This window comes from Natrix helvetica (genome assembly GCF_964273705.1).
Source record: "Natrix helvetica genome assembly, chromosome: 6".
NCBI lineage: Eukaryota > Metazoa > Chordata > Lepidosauria > Squamata > Natricidae > Natrix > Natrix helvetica.
In genome coordinates this window covers 49,682,683-49,701,860 of record NC_138553.1, presented here as the reverse complement: position 1 = coordinate 49,701,860, position 19,178 = coordinate 49,682,683, and the positions used below count along the sequence as shown (strand labels likewise).

At 39.7% G+C, this 19,178-nt stretch overlaps 2 protein-coding genes and 1 long non-coding RNA gene across 8 annotated transcripts in view; 2 read left to right on the top strand and 1 right to left on the bottom strand.

Annotated features, from left to right (window-relative positions):
- USP15 (ubiquitin specific peptidase 15) overlaps positions 1-552 on the top strand; it is a 100,216-nt gene extending 99,664 nt beyond the window's left edge. For all 5 annotated transcript variants that reach the window (XM_081957003.1, XM_081957004.1, XM_081957005.1 and 2 more), the window contains one exon: positions 101-552. In XM_081957003.1, the coding sequence (XP_081813129.1) occupies positions 101-286 (186 nt within the window). In that variant the 3' untranslated portion in view covers positions 287-552. The remainder of the gene's footprint in view (positions 1-100) is intronic.
- LOC309394163 lies at positions 303-14,791 on the bottom strand. The gene is made up of 4 exons (XR_014175698.1): positions 14,504-14,791; positions 5,234-5,463; positions 3,886-4,018; positions 303-440 (listed from the first exon to the last, which is right to left on the bottom strand). It is a non-coding gene; the product is annotated as an uncharacterized lncRNA (long non-coding RNA).
- An 87-nt stretch (positions 14,792-14,878) lies between these two features.
- The window catches only part of MON2 (MON2 homolog, regulator of endosome-to-Golgi trafficking), a 100,048-nt gene continuing 95,748 nt past the window's right edge, over positions 14,879-19,178 (top strand). For both annotated transcript variants that reach the window (XM_081957001.1, XM_081957000.1), the window contains exon 1: positions 14,879-15,160. In XM_081957001.1, the coding sequence (XP_081813127.1) occupies positions 15,050-15,160 (111 nt within the window). In that variant the 5' untranslated portion in view covers positions 14,879-15,049. The remainder of the gene's footprint in view (positions 15,161-19,178) is intronic.

Genomic DNA, 19,178 nt, shown 5'->3' with positions numbered 1-19,178 from the left:
TCCTTAATTTGAATATATTTTACTATAATAAAATTGAAAATTAAGTAATTAAAATGGGTAGTTTAACTTTGATAATTAACATTTTCCCTTTGTTTTGCAGTCCAAAGCAGCTTATGTGCTCTTCTATCAGAGACAAGACACAATCAGTGGAACTGGATTTTTTCCTCTTGATCGGGAAACTAAACAAGGTGCTTCTGCTGCTACAGGCATTCCATTAGAGAGTGATGAAGACAGTAATGAGAATGACAATGATATAGAGAATGAAAATTGTATGCACACTAATTAATCGAAGAACTAGAAGCCATACAGAGAAGAACTTCCTGATGGGAGCTCTCGATTAAAAAAAATGAAATTATCCACCAAATTAAAAATAAAATCTGAGATGGGAAATTTCAGATGACAGAATGTAAATCCTTGTTACATTTTAACTTGTGCAGTACCTGAAGTGAAACACAATGAAAACATTAGAATTTGTCTCTAATATCTTTGCAATCTTGTATTTACAAGCTATATAGGAAATCAAAATAAATCCCTTTACAATTTCTGCTGCAATCTGGATGAATTACATTTTCTTTGTTCTGGATGCAAATTAATATTGACAATTTGTGGATTTGTTCTTTTGTCTCAATACCCCAAGAATATTACCGCAAAACCTCCGTTTTTCAATGGATATGTCCTTAGACCAGTAACAACAACATTGACTAGTATATTCAACTCAATGCAGCAACATTCTTGGAATGTCAGATTTTCAAGTGTCTCCCTCAAATGTTTATTAAAAAGAAACTTAATCATGATAAAATGACTTGGAAAAGGTGTTTTAACCTTTTGTAATAAAAGTAAACTTCCAGAATATTATGTTCAACTTACTGCTGCTGTGGAACAGGTTCTGGATTTCATGCTGCATTAAGGAATTGAATTTTTCAATTAAATGTAAGTATCCCTCATTGCTTGTTGGATCTACTTTGTAACCATAATCCCTGTTATCTTGTTTATAAAATGTGCGTAACTTTAATCTGGTGTCAGTCCAAAAATTTTGACTGTGCTGTAAGTCCCTCTTTCTCCCAATTTTTAGTAGTTTGACAGTTTGCAAACTACATACAGTGTAATAGATTCCAATTTTTAATGGTATACTGTATTCATAGTAATGACTGTGCATCAAGCTTAGATGACTTTTCCATATAACTTGCCTTCAAATTTGTTAATGGGCAACTGATTCAACGGTAGGTCTGCTAATTTTCCATGTGCGTTCTTGGTGGATTCACCATAGCCTTACATCTTATTTCAAAAGATAACTTTACTTAATATAGAAGAATTGGCATTTGCATGTTCAAGAGTCAGAACCTGTACAATAAGTAGATAAAGTATACATACCTTGAATTGGGTTTTAATCGTGTTGAAGGGATGCCAAAAATAAGTGTGACTGTTTGAAATGTTTTTGTTTGCCGCTTTCCCTTTGATAGTTGAAGTATTGTTAATACATATACAATACTATCTTTGATAGAAACTCTCTTAAGTGTGGAGGCACACTTCACATATCTGCTACCTAAGGTCCCACCATTGTTAAAGCAAAAAGTATGATCTTCACTTGAACTAAGCAAATACAATAGGTTATAAATTGTGTATTGTAAATAAAGTTCACTCTGTGAGTGCACATTTTGGTAAATTATTTATTTATGTTAGCATTTAAAAGTTTAAAATTGCATTTGACCAGGATAAAATTAGGTTTGTGGACATGGCTTTGCTTTATACTTTGATATTAAAAGCTGGTGTTTAATCCTGGTATTTTAAAGCTGCTTTTTTTCAATGTAAGCTAGCCTCCTGCATGACAGAGGTTATAAATTGTCTGCACTTGAGTTCACTTGGGTTTACATTTGAAATGCGCATGTTTTATTTATAAAAGTTTCAATAAAGCTATTCAATGCCTTATTTAGTTTTCTTGATTTTTTTTTAACAAAATTTTTTATTGGTTTTTCAACATTTATAGGGAAAAGGGTAAATGGACAGGTATACAAATTATGGCAGTTGCAGAGTGTGACAGGCACCCCTCTCTCCATACTCATAGTATACATTTATATATAATGCATTGGTATATAATTGATTACAATCAGCATATTAGTTCTGTTACTAAATTCAATCAGATTAAACATTACAATATAAAATCCAGATATAATTCCATTATCACTTTCGGTCAGTTTATAATAATATGATTTTCTTGTTTATTTTTGTGATCTGAGTCTTCTTGCTATTGCCCCATCTCCCTCCACTGGCAGAGCTCTGGCCCCTCCCGTGTCCTGCGTGTCCGCTGTAGTGTCTCGTGTTTTTTCTAGGAGTGTTCTGTTTTTTTCCATAAAGGCCTGCGCCTCTATGGGTGAATTGATTCTAATTCTTGTCTCCTCCCAGAATATCAGCATACCTTCAGGCATCAACCATCTAAACCACACCCCTTTCTGGTATAATTTATTCGCTAATTGCGAATAATTTTTCCTTTTTTCTCTAATCTTCTTAGGGATCTGCTTCAGAATGGTTATCTCCATATCATGGTATGTCAATGCTTGCCCCCTTTGTACACCCAGAATTTCATCTCTTGTGCTTTTTCTAAGAAATTTAATGTGAACCTCCCTGGGTACATTGTGAATTCTAGCATAAGCTGAGTTCACTCTATAAACCAGGTCTATATCCCACCCCATCTGTTGTTTTTCTTTATGTGTGTAGTCAGCCAGGATGTTTATCATGATGTCCCTTATGTTTTCCCCATCTTCTTCTATAACATTTTGAAATCTAAGGTAATAGGACATTCTCTCAAATTCTATTTTCATCTGTTGGATGTCAAGATCTTTGTTCCCTTTCTGCACAGCTTCTACCCCCCCCCCTCACCTCCTCCACCCCCCCCCCCTTTCCACAAGATTCAGTCTTTGTGAGTTCTTATATATTTGGGCTTGATTTTCTTTAATTTCATCTTTCATTTCCCTTAGCTGTTTCTTGATTTCCTCCTGGCCCTGTAAAATTTGTTGAAGCATTTGTTGAAAGTCCATCTCTGTAGTCTTATGTTGCATCAGTTCTGTTATCTTTGACTGTGTGGCTGGACTGGATGTTGCAGATGTTGGAGCAGAAGTGGCAAAGCCAGGTTTTCCAGGAGGGGGTCTTTTGGATGCCATCCTTTATAACGTTAGAAGTTCAGTCCAAATATGAAGTAAACAGTTAGAAAAGAAGGGTAGCCAGGTGAATCTGGGAGCAGAAGAACCAGGCAGAAGAGAGTCTCTCCAATAAGTCTGGCAATAGATAGAAAATTTCCCCTAGAAGGTTTAAAAAATACCAATCCACAAGAGATTCCTCTGGGAGACACGGAGACAAAGACCGGAAGCCTGAATTTTAAAGGTGGAGTCAGGTTTCAGATTTTTTTCAAACCTTTGATAATGGCTGTGTGGTTGTAGAAACAACACACTTCATTTAATAGTGAATATGCCATCATTGAATCAAATACAAATATTGGGCACAGCCAAATTTTCAGCCATCTTGAAGATCTGAAAATCATTGTTCTGAAAATGAGTCTTTTTTGAATTGTACAATAGCATGAATGAGTGAAACTTGAGACAATTCTATTCATATTTATACCGAACTAAATTCTTCTGAACTGATCAAAATACTATCAACAATATATATAGGACTGACATTTGAATTGTACGCATCCCAGAAATGCCTCATCATTATTTTATTTGACATCTTTCACACAATTCATTGCTTTATAAAATTGGTTTGGCCTAAGACCAAAACCAAACCATATCATGTATTAGTGTGATATATAAATCAAGGCAATATACAATCTTGCTACGCTAAATTAAACCCCACTTTACTTAACCTCTGTCCCTCCTGATTGGTGAAGACCACCTGGGGAATGATAGGCAGTTGGTCCAAATGGTAGTTTGCCTGCCTTGGAGGTGGTAGTGTACCCCTCCTCAAGTCAATGCTGGACCCAACTTCAGAAAAAGTTGAGGTGATCAGGCTGCGCCTTTAGTGGATTCTGGAGAAACAAGATTATATTGATACCATTTCAGGCAAGTTTTAGATTGAGGCAGACTATTGGGATACTGGTCACACTTTTTGATGACTTCTAGCAGAGCCATGGGAGGGATGCTGTGTTTCTCCTAGATCTCTCAAAATCTTTGGATACCATTGATTTGTGGGATCTTTGATTCCCAAGAGGGATTAGGAATGGGGATACTGTGTTTTGTGATTCTTTTATAATCCGCTGACAGGAAGAGAATATTTGTGGCCAAACACCCTGAAATGTAGGGTACCACAGTACTTGGGAGTCCTCAATCCTTCTGAATAGCATATCCATGAGACTGCTAAATTTCATCATCTCTAGCAGCATCAGTACTGCACATGCATCTTAGGCTGGCAAAGTAAAGCTATCAAGTATTTGTCCCAATGTCTGGATGTGATGAAAATTTGGATAGGGTAAAATCAACTCGGGTTCAACCCTAGAAAGATTGGCTAATTTCATCTTTAATCCTGAGTAGGGTCACACCTCTCTATTTAGGACTGGTATACAATTTATGATTTTTCTGTTATCTGCAATCCTGCTTCAAAGAAGGCAGTGCCAGTCACCGACCCAGCAGTATTCCAAAGGCGCCAAGCTGCACGAGTGCCTGTTTCCCCCTGGCTCCCGCGGCTTGGTACTTTCAGAATACCGCTGGGTCAGTGAGTGGCACTCTGCCTAGCTGGAGAGGGGGGTTGCAGGTGGCTGCTTTCTTGCAAGTGGACTCCCGAAGAGAGCAGCAGTGCAACACAGCAGTCATGAGGTGACCACACTCACAAGCAGCCACCCGGCAACCCCCCTCTCCAGCTGGGCAGAACGCCACTCACTGACCCAGCGGTATCCCAAATGCGCCATGCCACGACAGTGCCTGTTCCTTCCTGGCTCCTGCGGCTTGGTCTTTCGGGATACCGCTGGGTTGGTGAATGGCGCTCTGCCTGGCCAGAAGGGGGGGTTGTCCAAGGGGCCTATTTTGGGGGGATGGTGTATATTTTTGCCCACCCCAAAAATCTGGCATGGCCTTATTTTCAGGACATGTCATATTTTCGGGGAAATACGGTAGTGTTGTACATCAGCAGAACTATGGTTTAGTTAACTACACAGATATATATGCATGTTCAGGTAAACCTGCCTACAAATGTATCTAAAGTTAACAGCCAACAGTATTATAATTATAGATGTAATAGCATTTTTCACCCAGATTTTAGTTGGCTCACTTCCCTCTGAGAAAGGCTTAAGGACCAGAAATCTTCTCTGCACGGGCATTGTCAAATCCAGGGTAGGCAGTATAGAAGGATGGGATAGTTTGCAGAGTCCTAGTAGCAATGCTGTATCTGCAGGCTTTTTTCAGGTGCATCTCAACCTTCTTCTGGAACCACTATCTTTACTTTCTTCAGAACAGCCTTTAAGGTCAGCAGCCATTGAATCTGTGAAAATAAACTCTGTTCTATATTACTCATAGAGAGATTGGTATTTTCCTTTCATCTTTTTTAATGTATAAATGCCATTTGTAATCGGTAGACTAAACGACATATAGAAATGTAACTAAACCAAGCAGATTCCAGAGAACATTGTGCAAGTTCAAGATTTACTTAAATTAACATTCTGCCTTTTGCTCAACACAGGTAATATATAATCATCCTGGCCTAAAGCCATCCAGTGAGATTCTGTAACAGGGTGGAGTTAAAGATAGGTCTCTCCAGTGCCAATCATAGTCTTACATTGACATGCATACTGAATTTTAAGAAATTCAAACCCTTAATTTTTAAGAGTTGTTATTTTTGTGACAATAAATAAATTTTGATGTGCACAACTGCTTACATTTAATTTTTCTAAACTTGTTTGGTAAATCAATTTGTCTTCAGTTCTGTACATTAGCACAACCTTGACTGATTAGTATCAATTACTAGCTGAATATCCGTGCTCCACTAGGAAACTTTGGGATCAGGCTTGATAAATCGACACTTACAGCTTGAATATTAATGAGTAGTTACTATCAGCCTCTCTTCTCCCTTTCTCTCCCTCAAGCTTGCCCTACAGAAGCCTCCCCTATCCTATCCCCTTCTCTCGCTCAGGTTTGCCCCACAGAAAGTCTCCTATCCTATCCCCTTCTCTCAAGCTTGCCCACAGAATCCTCCCCTATTCTATCGCTTATTCTCCCTCAGCCATGCCCTACGGAAGCCTTCCCTATCCTATCCCCTTCACTCCCTCAGGTTTGCCCCACAGAAGCCTACCCTATCCTATTCTTTTCTCCCTCAGGCTTGTCCCACAGAAACCTATCCTATCCCACTTTCTCCCTCAGGTTTGCCCCAAAGAAGCCTCTCCTATCCTATCCCCTTCTCTCCCCCAGGCTTGCCCCATAGAAATGCCTATCCTATCCCCTTCTCTCCCTCAGACTTGCCCCACAGAATCCTCCCCTATCCTATCCCCTTCTCTCCCTCAGGCTTGCCCCACAGAAGCCTATCCTATCCTATTCTCTCCCTCAGGCTTGCTCTACAGAATCCTCCCCCCTTCTGTCCTTCAGCCTTACCCCAAAGAATCCTCCCCTATCCCCCTTCTCTCCCTCAGGCTTGCCCCACAGAAGCCTATCCTATCCCCTTTCTCTCCCTCAGCCTTGTCTCACAGAAATGTCTCCTATCCCATTTCCCTTCTCTCCCTCGACCTTACCCTACAGAATCCTCCCCTATCCTACCCCCTTCTGTCCCTCAGCCTTACCCCACATAATCCTTCCCTATCCTATCCTCCTTCTCTCCCTCAGCCTTGCCCCACAGAATCCTCTCCGCTCCTATCCCCTTCTCTCCTTCAGGCTTGTCCCACAGAAGCCTCCCCTATCCTATTCCCTTGTCTCTCTCAGTCTTGCCCCACAGAAACGTTTCCTATGCTATCCCCTTCTCTCCCTCAGGCTTACCCTACAGAATCCTCACCTATCCTACCCCCTTCTGTCCCTCAGCCTTACCCCACAGAATCTTTCCCTATCCCTCTTCTGTTCCTCAGCCTTGCCCCACAGAGCCTATCCTATCCCCCTTCCCTCCCTCAGTCTTGCCCCAGAGAAATGCCTCCTCCTATCTCCGTCTCTCCCTCAGGTTTGCCCCACAGAAGCCAATCCTACCCTAGCTCCTTCTCTCCCTTAGTCTTGCTCTGCAGAAACGTTTCCTATCCCATGCCATTCTCTCCCTCAGGCTTACCCTAAAGAAGCCTCCCCTATCTTACCCCCTTCTCTCCCTTAGCCTTGCCCTACAGAAGTCTATCCTATCCTATCCTATCCCCCTTCTCTCCCTCAGTCTTGCCTCACAGAAGCCTATCCTATCCCCTTCTCTCCCTCAGGCTCCTCTCCAAACTCCCAGCCAGCAGGCTGGATGAGTCATGCGCTGGCCACGCCCACATCCAAGTGGCAGTTGGAACAGTGTTATTTTCCGGTTGGGAGGGAGAATAGAATGTGTAACTCCTTAGCATCAGAGCGTGTTAATAATAATATAAGAAATACTACTGACCTGATGGTCATTTTGAAAAATCCTTTCTAAGCAAGCACCTAGAAGCCAAGAGGAACATACGTGCCACAGTTCAAGTTTGTAGGCTTTATGGTTCTGGAGATTTTGTGATGTGGCGTGAGTGGTTTTCGCTTTTATATATATAGATTACAGGAAATTATAATACTAACAAAGATCCCTTCGCACATTAAATATTATGGAATGGATTCTTTTCATACACATATGGAAAATAAGTAATAACTCCATAGTAATTTGAATAAAGATAACATTATCTTCAGTATATAATGGAAGAAAATAGTTTCAATCGATTTTTAGAAAAATAAATCTTACAACATAGATTGACTGTGTGCCATTGAGTCATTTTCAACTCCTAGCAATTTATATTGCAATATAAAAGCTATAATTAAGAAGTTACTATTTACACTTGGTAAACTAGAAATGGAAAAAAAATGAAATGCCAGTCATAAGATCTCATTAGTCCTAAATGCCATAGTTATTAAAGAAAATATACTGAAGCTATTGGTAATATTCAGCTAAGTATTATGCAACAGTAATTTAATTAATGTAACTATGTGCATTAAATGCAAATAACACAGATGGAACTGCAATCTGGCTTTAGTCATATTTCAAGGAAGTATGCCTTCAGTCTGGAAGTATAAAAAGATGAATCATGTTACAAGAAAAAGATCTTATATGCAGATCATAATCTTATTTTAAACAGTAAGGATCATATAAGTAAGAAGTGTGACGTCATATTGATTGGATGTTGCTTTGTCCGGCAGTCATCAATTTATGACAATTGACACAAGAATTTTGGTCATAGGTCATGGTCGCTAAGATGCCCATATGTCCACTTTGCTCAATGGAGTATAGTAAATAGTATTGAGATTTTTTTTAGCTATGTTTTCTCATGCCTTTCTTTAGCTTACTATTTCTTATTCCCTATCTTACAAAATGCTTATCCCAAAAGTGAATAACTTCAATAACTGAAGCAATTAAAGCAATATCAAAGAGTCTCACAATTCGTTTCAAAACAGAACTTATATGTGGAATAAAATCAAGAGCTATTGGGTCATTCCATGTCAAGTGGTCTGATTTCAGAAAACTGCCCTGCTCGACCATCATGGATTTCTATGAATTTTTATGTAAACATGCACACATGTCCCAAATGAACATTGGTAATATGTTACGTGTGCCAATGCAATACTTGGGGAGATGTAGTCATTTATGTGACCCTCATACCGCAGCCTTCTACCGTATGACTGAGGTTCCAGCAACTTTGAGACATAAAGTTGGATGGAGGGATGGCAACCGACTAAAACTCAACCCTTCCAAGACGGAGTGGCTGTGGCTTCCGGCCTCCCGGTTCAACCAGTTGCTTCCATCTCTGGCCATCGGGGGCGTGCAACTAGCCCCCATGGAACAGGTGCGCAATTTGGGCGTCCTCCTAGATGCCCGGCTGTCCATGGATGACCATGTAACAGCCGTGGCAAGGGGGGCGTTCCATCAGGTTCGCCTGATGCGCCAATTGCGCCCCTTATTGGACCGGGATGCCCTACGCACAGTCACCCATGCGCTAGTGACGTCTCGCCTGGACTACTGCAATGCTCTCTACATGGGGCTTCCCTTGAGATGCACTCGGAGACTACAGTTGGTCCAGAACGCGGCAGCGCGGGTGATTATGGGGAGGACTAGATACTCCCCTGTAACACCTCTCCTGCGCGAGCTGCACTGGCTTCCTGTGGTCTACCGAGTGCGTTTCAAGGTTTTGATTATGATCTTTAAAGCGCTTCATGGCACAGGACCTAGTTACATGCAGGATCGCATCCTGCCCCACACATCCCTACGACCAATTCGCTCACACAGAGAGGGACTTCTCCGGGTGCCGTCCGCCAAACAGTGTCGGGGGGCGACACCCAGGAGCAGAGCCTTCTCTGTGATGGGCCCAGCCCTGTGGAATGACCTCCCCCGTGACATCAGGATTACTTCCGATCTCCGCTCCTTCCGTGTACAGCTGAAGACCCACCTCTTTCAATTATCTGGCCTGGCTCAACCGTAATTTTTCTTACTCCTCCTGACTGTCTTTTTAAATTTTAAATTTTAATTGTACATTGGGTTTCTTACAATTGGGGTATTTTAATGGTGATTTTTAACTGTCTAAATGTTGTAATTTGTTACCTCCTCCGTGCATGTGTGTCTTTGTATATATGTATGTTTATGTGTTTGTACTCATGTTTTATGTTCTATATGCTCCATTGTACGCCGCCCCGAGTCCTGTCTGGAAAGGGAGCGGCTAATAAATTCAAATTATTATTATTATTAATTATTATAATATCTCCAGCAATACTTTGTCGAGAGAAACAAAACTTGGTCATCTTATACAACTGTTTGTGCTCTGTTAAACAAAATAATAAAAATATTCTCATGAGCAATCTCCATCTAGATAATTTGGAGCAAATTTGGCCGAAAACATTGCGGTTCGCAAAATAGGTTAAAGTTTGGCTTTTTATCTCTGGAAGGAAAGGTATGAAAAACATGAAACTTTGTGCGTAATAACTTAGTAACCCAAGATTTTCGAATATAAAATTTCTCCTACTGCTTTCCGATAGTTCACAAAATGAGTGTAAAGTTGACATTTTTTGTAAAAATGCCAAAAATAGGGTATTTTCAGCTCGCTTTTACAAGAAAAGACCTTCTGGAAATTCTATTAAATCATTCTCATTAGAAAGAACATGTTTCAAACTGCCTAAAAAAGTAGGGTTGGTTTTTCATCGCTGACATATAAAAATAGGGACAAAGTTGAAGAGGTTGCTATGGATGTTTTATATAGACATCATTACTACTATTACATTGCATTGGTCCATAAAGACCAAAATGGTATGTCACTGTCTGTGCCTCAGGCACACATTCCATCTGCGTCTGCATTCATCAAAATATTACGTTTATGCTACAAGGTGTCAACATTAAAGAGGACTACAAGCTGCTCTTGGGAAAGGCAGTTTGCGATCTGAACACCAAAGATTGTATGTTGCAGCAATGCCAAAACGGCCCTAGTGAAGAGGCACTGATAGCGCATTTGGACGAGATATTCGAGGACTGGGATTCAGACGAAACAATAGAATTCAAACAATGGGTTCATACTGACCGTGAAATGCTGGAAACAAATGTTCTCACTGTTGATGGCTTCATCAAAAAACTCGCTAGTAAAATGTGGAAACTGACTGGCCACCACTTCGTTTCGAAACATCAAAGCGAATATTTGAAGTCATTGAAAGCCAGCCTAAAAGAAACTGAACTGATCCTACTGATGGATTTTGCAGAGAATTACTCATTTGTTGTCCAAGATGCTGCTCAAGACTTTCACTGGAAGAATTTGCAAGCCACAATGCATCTGTTCGTTGCTTATTGTAACAATAAATATGGTGCACTGCAAATTGTCAATTGTTGCATAATTTCTGATCACATGCAACATGATACGGTTTCTGTGCAGGTGTTCATTTGGAAGTTGGTTGAGTTTTTGATGACTAAAATGAAGATTACAAGAATATACTACTTTAGTGACCATTCAGCGATGCAATACAATAATTACAAAAATTTTGTCAATCTGTGCAATCACAAACATAATTTCAAAATTGAGGCCAAATGGAATTTTTTCGGCATGAGTAATGGCAAATCATCATGTTGCATTGTTGGCACGACTGTTTGGCTACTCGAGCCAGCCTCCAGCGGCCATCAACCAACCAGATACTGACACCGACAGATCTGTTCAACTTTTGTGACAGAAACATTCACGGAATTAAACATACTGTATTTTTCAGAGTATAAGACGTACCTTTTTCTCTCAAACAAGAGGCTGAAAATCTTGGTGCATCTTATACACTGAATACAGCATTTTTTTCTTCCCGAAACCCCATCCCCTTCACCAAAATGGCCGTGCATAGCCTTTAGGAGGCTTTTAGAGTGCTCCTGGGGACTAGGGAGGGCAGAAATGAGCGAAAACCGGGCCTTTTTTTGTTCAATTTTGCCCTCCAATCCGCAGGAGCACTCTATAAGCCTCCTAAAGGCTATGCATGCCCTTTTTTTGACAAAAAACGGGCCATTTTTTGCTCATTTGGGGGGGGCACCCCCCAGAGCACTCTACAAGCCTCCTAAAGGCTATTCATGCCCCTTTTAAAAAGAATGGGCCTGTTTTTGTGAAAAACGTGCTGGTTTTAGGAGGTCTGCAGAGTGCAAAAACTTTTTTTTTATTTGCCTCTTCAAAATCTTGGTCTTATACTCCAAAAAATATGGTACATACGTTACAAAGGAAGAAATTGAAGAAAGCAGGATGCTGCAAGAAGAAAGATGGGAAGTTTGCAGCACAATAGCTGGCACAAGAGATCATCACCAGTTTGTGTCAGTTGATTCAAATTCCATTTCTGTCAGCAAAGTTTCAAATGACACGGTTAACTTTGTAGCCAAAATGTCCAATACTGTTGATCCAAATTTAAAATTGGCTGACATATTTACCGGTTGTTATGTTGCCTGCATTTATGACAAAAAATGGTGGGTAGGCAATGTTGTGGAAATTTCGATTGAACAAAATGATGCATTGGTAACATTTATGCATCCGTAAGGCCCTGGTCATTCATTTTATTGGCCTGAAAACAAGATATTTGTGGGGTTCCAGAATCATATCTTATTTGCATACTTCCAGCGCCTTCTGTTACATTGTCAGGTCGACAGTATCAATTCCCAGAAGTGACGCTAAAGAACGTGGCATTTAAGTTCAATAATAAATAAGCGATCGTTGGAATTTGGCAGTTCACACGAACAGTAGGGACTTTGGCTTGGGAACCATGTAAGATACCCACTTTAGGCTTGGAATCCTAGGATAAGCTTCCCAATTGTTGGCTTGGGAACCAGACAGATAACCACACAAGGTTTTGGAACCTTGAGGAAGAAACCAAACTACAGCCTTGGGATCCTGAACCAAGAAACCCACCTGTGGCTGGTATTGCACAGCTATCGGGCGTACCACCTATGGCAATCGGGATGCTGGTTCAAGTGCCTGAACTGGTAGTGACAATGTCACCATGCACCAACACAATATAATAGTAATGATGTCTATATAAAAACATCCATAGCTATGTCCTCAACTTTGTTTTTTGTTTTAGGGCTTTATACGTCAGCGATGAAAAACAACCCTACCTTTTTAGGGGGGTTGAAACATGCTCTTTCTAATGAGAATGATTTAACTGAGTTTCCAGAACTTTTTTTTGTAAAAGGGAGCTGAAAATACCCTACTTTTGGCATTTTTACAAAAAATGTCAACTTTACACTCAATTTGTGAACTATCGGAAAGCAGTAGGAGAAATTTTATATTCGAAAATCTTGGGTTACTAAGTTATTACGGACAAAGTTTCACGTTTCTCATATCTTTCCTTTGAGAGATAAAAAGCCAAACTTTAACCTTTTTTGCAGACCGCAATATTTTTGGCCAAATTTGCTCCAAATTATCTAGATGGAGATTGCTCATGAGAATGTTTTTATTATTTTGTTTAACAGATCACGAACAGTTGTATAAGATGGCCAACTTTTGTTTCTCTCGACAAAGTATTGCTGGAGATATTATGTCTCAAAGTTGCTGGAACCTCAGTCATACGATAGAAGGCTGCGGTATGAGGGTCACATAAATGACTACATCTCCCCAAGTATTGCATTGGCACACGTAACATATTACCAATGTTCATTTGGGACATGTGTGCATGTTTACATAAAAATTCATAGAAATCCATGATGGTCGAGCAGGGCATTTTTCTGAAATCAGATCACTTGACATGGAATGACCCTATTACTTAATCTATATAATATATTCCCATCAGCATTACCTTTAGTTTCTTGAATAGCTATTTGCATTCTTACCTCAACATAATGTAAGATACAATTACAGGCCATGTGACAGGATATGATAATTAAAATATTTCAGAAGCTAAGACTTTTAAGCGTGTGAATAGCTGTACTAAACACAAACAATTTAATCATGTGCATAAACCTAAATTTAATTATATGACTGTTTTGCTGTTATGCTATTAAAGTCATCTATATCACATGATACCATTGACAGTCCTCTTAATTTTTAATGGAACAATACTTTGAATTGAATATGAAAGGGGAGTTGCCTAATTTTTCCATTCAATGATGTACCTTAACAAGATTCAAGGCTGTAGTCCAATCATATCACCCCAACACTGAAAATGATGGAACTTAGAAATCCACATTTGGAGAGCCATAGTTTTTTCACATCTGCTCTAAAATAAACAGCAGTAGTCTAGCAAAATCCTTTAAAGTTTTGTACTGAGTTCCAATTTACATAGAGGAATTGGCAGAATAAAATAGTTTAACTGTATTTCCCTGACTGATCGTTTAGGAAGAAAGGGGATTTTAGCACATATTGTGCATTTATCAAGAAAATACAAATAATTCAATCTCTAATACAATAAACATTTTCATACAGGAATACTGCTCCAGGGAAGCAGGTTTACAAGTTCAAACAGAATGCAGAGTCTTTAAAAAAGACACTCAGCCAAAGGAAAGGCTTTTTGTATCACCAAGAAGACATTGTTTTGCTTTTTAAATATTTGTAGGATACTGTACAACATATGCTTTTTCATATAGTGACATTTATTAATCTCCAGAAACAATTTCCATTCTAAACAAGGAAATCATCCACAGACCACTAGACCTCTGCCCATAGGTAATGCAAAAAAGAATAGTTTATATTAGAAGTTGAACTATGATGGAAGTACATTATTATACTGCATGAAATAGGTGAAATAAATATAAGAGGAAGGATCAAAGTCCACATTGCTAGCAGGAACAAATCTAATTAAATGCAAGTCGAACAATAGGCAAGGAGATCTACTTCGAAAGTGCAATAAAGAGCAATTGTTTGTTGACCCTATTCATTAGCTGGCAATCTTATATATACTGTACTTACCCAAAAGCAAAGCCGACTGAACTACAATTATGATATACTTTTTGTGTCTTAGCTTTAACAGAGCAAACTGAAAAACAGTGCGGATGCTGCTGAAGAAAACACCGGGTATTTAATTTGTGTCGGCACTGTGTCCTGTCACCAATTAAGGCCCGATATTGGCAATCCGCCTGCCGCGGAATCAAAAGTCGCGATACTCCCAGATTATGGAGCCCAGCCGACTCCGAGGGCCGCTCGGGGGACCGCTTTCCCAGCGCTCCCGCTCCGCCTCTTTCCCCCCTCCCCTCCCCGAGGCTCCGCGTGCGGAAGCGGGGCTGACGTGTGCAACGCTTGGCATTGTGGGAGCTGAAGTGGACGTGGACTGGGACGCAGCAGGACCTGCCCCTGCGGGGGGGGTGGGGGTGGGGAGGAGGAGGCAACAATACTTTCCTCCAGGATTTATTGACTCGGGGACGCCCTTCGAAAGACGGGTGAGACTGGCTCGGCCGGCTGGTCATTGTGGGCCTTCTCTCGTTGCCCCCGCTACTGTGCTGATCCCCCGCCAGAGCCATGGCTGGCACCAGCAGTCCTGAGGCCGTGAAGAAACTGCTGGAAAATATGCAGGGCGACCTACGGGCCTTGAGCCTAGAGTGCCGCAAAAAATTCCCTCCCGTCAAAGAGGTGAGCGGGACTTGGCGCGGGGATGTTTCTGTACTAGGCTTCCTTTGGGCGCCTGTGTGAAATTGTGTTAGCTTCTCTTTCTCTTTTGTCCTGGAGGGATTCTCTCGAAATCGTTGGGTATGATATTGCCGTAGTTTTTCTCCCTGTGTAAAGGGAAAACAGTTGGATTGAGACGCGTGGATGTCTTTGCCATAGTTGTCCGATTGCATCGCTTCCTTTACATTGCCCGCGCTATCGGTTGCGTGTCTTCTTCAGATTAATTTCTCTCCTGTCTCTCCTGTACTGAATGTAGGATACTGTTCTATCTCCTGCACGTTGTGTTTTCGATACCTCCGCTCAAAATAGTCTCTCAACATATATTGTACCTAATTTGGCTGTCTTTTTATAGGGTAATTTTCAGTTCAAATTCTTGTTTGAAGATGACCTGATAATAGGAGTGTTGTCATAATCAAAGGAGACTTCTGTTTTAAATATATGGTACTCGTGCTATTACTATTTTTTCCATATACAGGTAATCCTCAAATTAGAACCACAATTGAGCCAAAAATTTATGTTGCTAAGTAACAAGAAAAGAAACATTTGTTAAGTGAGCTTTGGCCATATTACTACCTTTCTTGCCACAGTTGTTAAATGAATCATTGCAGTTGTTAAGTTAGTATCACAGTTGTTAAGTGAATCTGACTTCCCCGTTGACTTTGCTTGGCAGAAGGTTGCAAAAGACCCTGGGACACTGCAACTCTCAAAAATATGAATTGTTTGCCAAGCATTTGAGTTTTGATCCTGATCATAGGGATGTTGCAATGGCTGTATGTGTGGAAAAAAGTCATAAGTCACTTTTTTCAGTGCTGTTGTAAGTTTTAAATGAACTGTTGTAAATTGAGGATTACCTGTACAGATAAATAGGTGTCTGTTGTACTCATCTCTATATACCATAATATTAACTCTCTCACTTGGCCAGCAGTGCTGGCATGAGAAGTAGGGTAATCTACTACAGTAGATTTTCAAACTTTGATGAGATTTCAGATTTCTAAAATATATCCACAATATCTACAATAGTTACTGGTAAATTTGTATATGTCATTTACATATCATTCTCTTCCATGTCTGACATGTTAGGATAGAATAGTCATTGATCAATTAAGGATTGAATAATATCAGTATGTAATTAACAAATATTTTAATACTGCCAGTATACATTGTCAGAATTTTAACTTATTTAGGATGCAGTCTTGTTGCACCATCCCAGCAGCCATATTATTCAGATTCCCTTTTTGTAGCTTCAAAGAAAAAACGAGCTTAAATCTAGAGAGAATATGAATGCTTTGTGTGAAATCATACTTATAGAGTACAATAAATAAAGATTAGAATATGAATGCTTTGTGTGAAATCATACTTATAGAGTACAATAAATAAAGATTATTAAATGAATAGCAACTATATCTGAATCAGCCCCATCTGGCAATTGTTATTTATACCTTATTTGCATCATGCTCAAACTATTATGATATCCCCTGTTGAGGTTTACCCTTTAAGAATATCTAAAAGCTTCAATTGCCAGAGGATAGCAGTTATGCTGTGAAATTGTATAGCATTGTGATTTTAACTGTCTCCATATTTAAAGATCCTAAGCACTGAAGTTAAAACTTTATAGTCTAACATTTAGGTAACGAAAGAGCTTCTTTTTTTATTGAGTTCGGATCAACAAAGTCCCACCTTTGGCAAGTATTAACTCTCATGTATTGTAGCAATACTAAGCAAAATAAGTGTACATTCGTTGTAAGAGTCCACTAAACATTTCAAGACTTAATATGATAGAACCTAAAACAACCCCTTGGTTCCTCAGTTTTCATCCTGGAACCACATAAATGAGTGGAGTATAGTCTATGTGGAATGATATTTTACCATTCAGGAATATTAGCCAAGGAAATTACTATGTTATATAATAAAGAGTTCCCTACTAATTGTTTCTGCCCATCCTACCCAATCAGGCAGGAAGAGCCTGCTTTGGGTACTTTGGGCAAGGGAGTGTTGGCTCGTAGTGCCCAGAAGGAGAACCTTTTCTGCCATGGCAGCTGTCCTATGGAACATCATCACTCCTGAGATTAGATTGCCCTGTTACTGTTAGACTTTCATAAGACCTTGAAAACTTGCTCTTGGGCCTAAGTCTGATAGCCCTCATCTCCTGGCTGTGAGGATGATGGGTTAGATAATGTTTGGCTGCTATGTGTTTTGTTTTTATTTTACAATTGTGTATTCTATATTCTATTCACCTACTCACATAAAAGTGAAATGGGAGGAGATATAAATTAAATTAAATAAACAAATAAATTGTATTTTTACACATGATTTGGCTAAGGCAAATAGGCACATTTCAGCAAAGAAGCAACAACAGTATATTTATTTCAATAGTAGAGTCTTTGAACAATATAAGAATAGCAAAAACATATTTATCTGACTGATGAGATTTTTCATAAAGCATGTTTGCATGCTGACACTTTTTACATTAGATAATCTGCTTCCAAATTATTATTATGCAAAGAAGATATCATTGTTTTTTTAACCTGGCAGCCCAACCTTGTAGCCACTCTATCTACAGGTGAAACTCAAAAAATTAGAATATCGTGCAAAAGTTCATTTATTTCAGTAATGCAATTTAAAAGGTGAAACTAATATATGAGATAAGACTCATTACATGCAAAGCAAGATAGTTCAAGCCGTGATTTGATGATTATGGCGTACAGCTCATGAAAACCCCAAATCTACCATCTCAGAAAATTAGAATATTACATGCAATCAATAAAACAAGGATTGCACATAGAACAATGTCAGACCTCTGAAAAGTATAAGCATGCATATGTACTCAGTACTTGGTTTGGGCCCCTTTTGCAGCAATTACTGCCTCAATGCGGCGTGGCATGGAAGCTATCAGCCTGTGGCACTGCTGAGGTGTTATGGAAGACCAGGATGCTTCAATAGCGGCCTTCAGCTCTTCTGCATTGTTCGGTCTCATGTCTCTCATCTTTCTCTTGGCAGTGCCCCATAGATTCTCTATGGGGTTCAGATCAGGTGAGTTTGCTCACCAATCAAGCACAGTAATCCCACAGTCATTGAACCAGGTTTTGGTGCTTTTAGCAGTGTGGGCAACTGGAAAATGAAGTCAGCATCCCCATAAATCTTGTCTGCAGAAGGAAGCATGAAGTGCTCCAAAATCTCCTGGTAAACGGCTGCGTTGACCCTGGTCTTAATGAAGCACAGTCGTCCAAAGTCCTCTTTTCTGATGAGAGCAACTTTTGCCAAAAGCACCAAAACCTGGTTCAATGACCATGGGATTACTGTGCTTGATTGGCCTCTCCATTCTTCCTCCATACTCTGGGTCCTTGGTTTCCAAATGAGATGCAAAAGTTGCTCTCATCAGAAAAGAGGACTTTGGACCACTGAGCAACAGGACTTTGGATTTTTAATTGTTAAACCTGCAGTAAAAGACTTTTCTATCAGGCAGATTTTTTAAAAATTTCCTCAGATTTTGAACACTTGTTTAACTGAATATCAACTCAATCTCAGACTCCTTGCTTTAGCTAGCCAGTGCCAACAGGAATAGGAATGCTATTAGGCAGGAATGCTTGCTATTATACTGCCTAATTAAATCTCCAGATTTCCATGGCTTGAGGCATTGTTTCATTGTCACACTCAAAGCTGTATGGCATGAATCTTGTTGATTTTGTATAAAAATTGTATACATAAAGGATTATCAAATCGTTTACTGTTTTCCCATCTAACTCTTCTCAATTCTCTGCATTTCTCAGAAGCATTTTTTTACTTTGTTCACAATCATAAATGATGTAGATATTTTATTGGGAGTGTGTGTGTGTGTGTGTGTGTTCTCTGCGTTTGTGTGACAATCATCTTAAGAAAAATATTCAGGGATATTTTTAAAGGAATAACCATCTTCTTCAAATTGTGATTGGCATCTTTGAAAGGATACTAAGTTTGCATACTTCCTTTTCTAATCACTTATGGA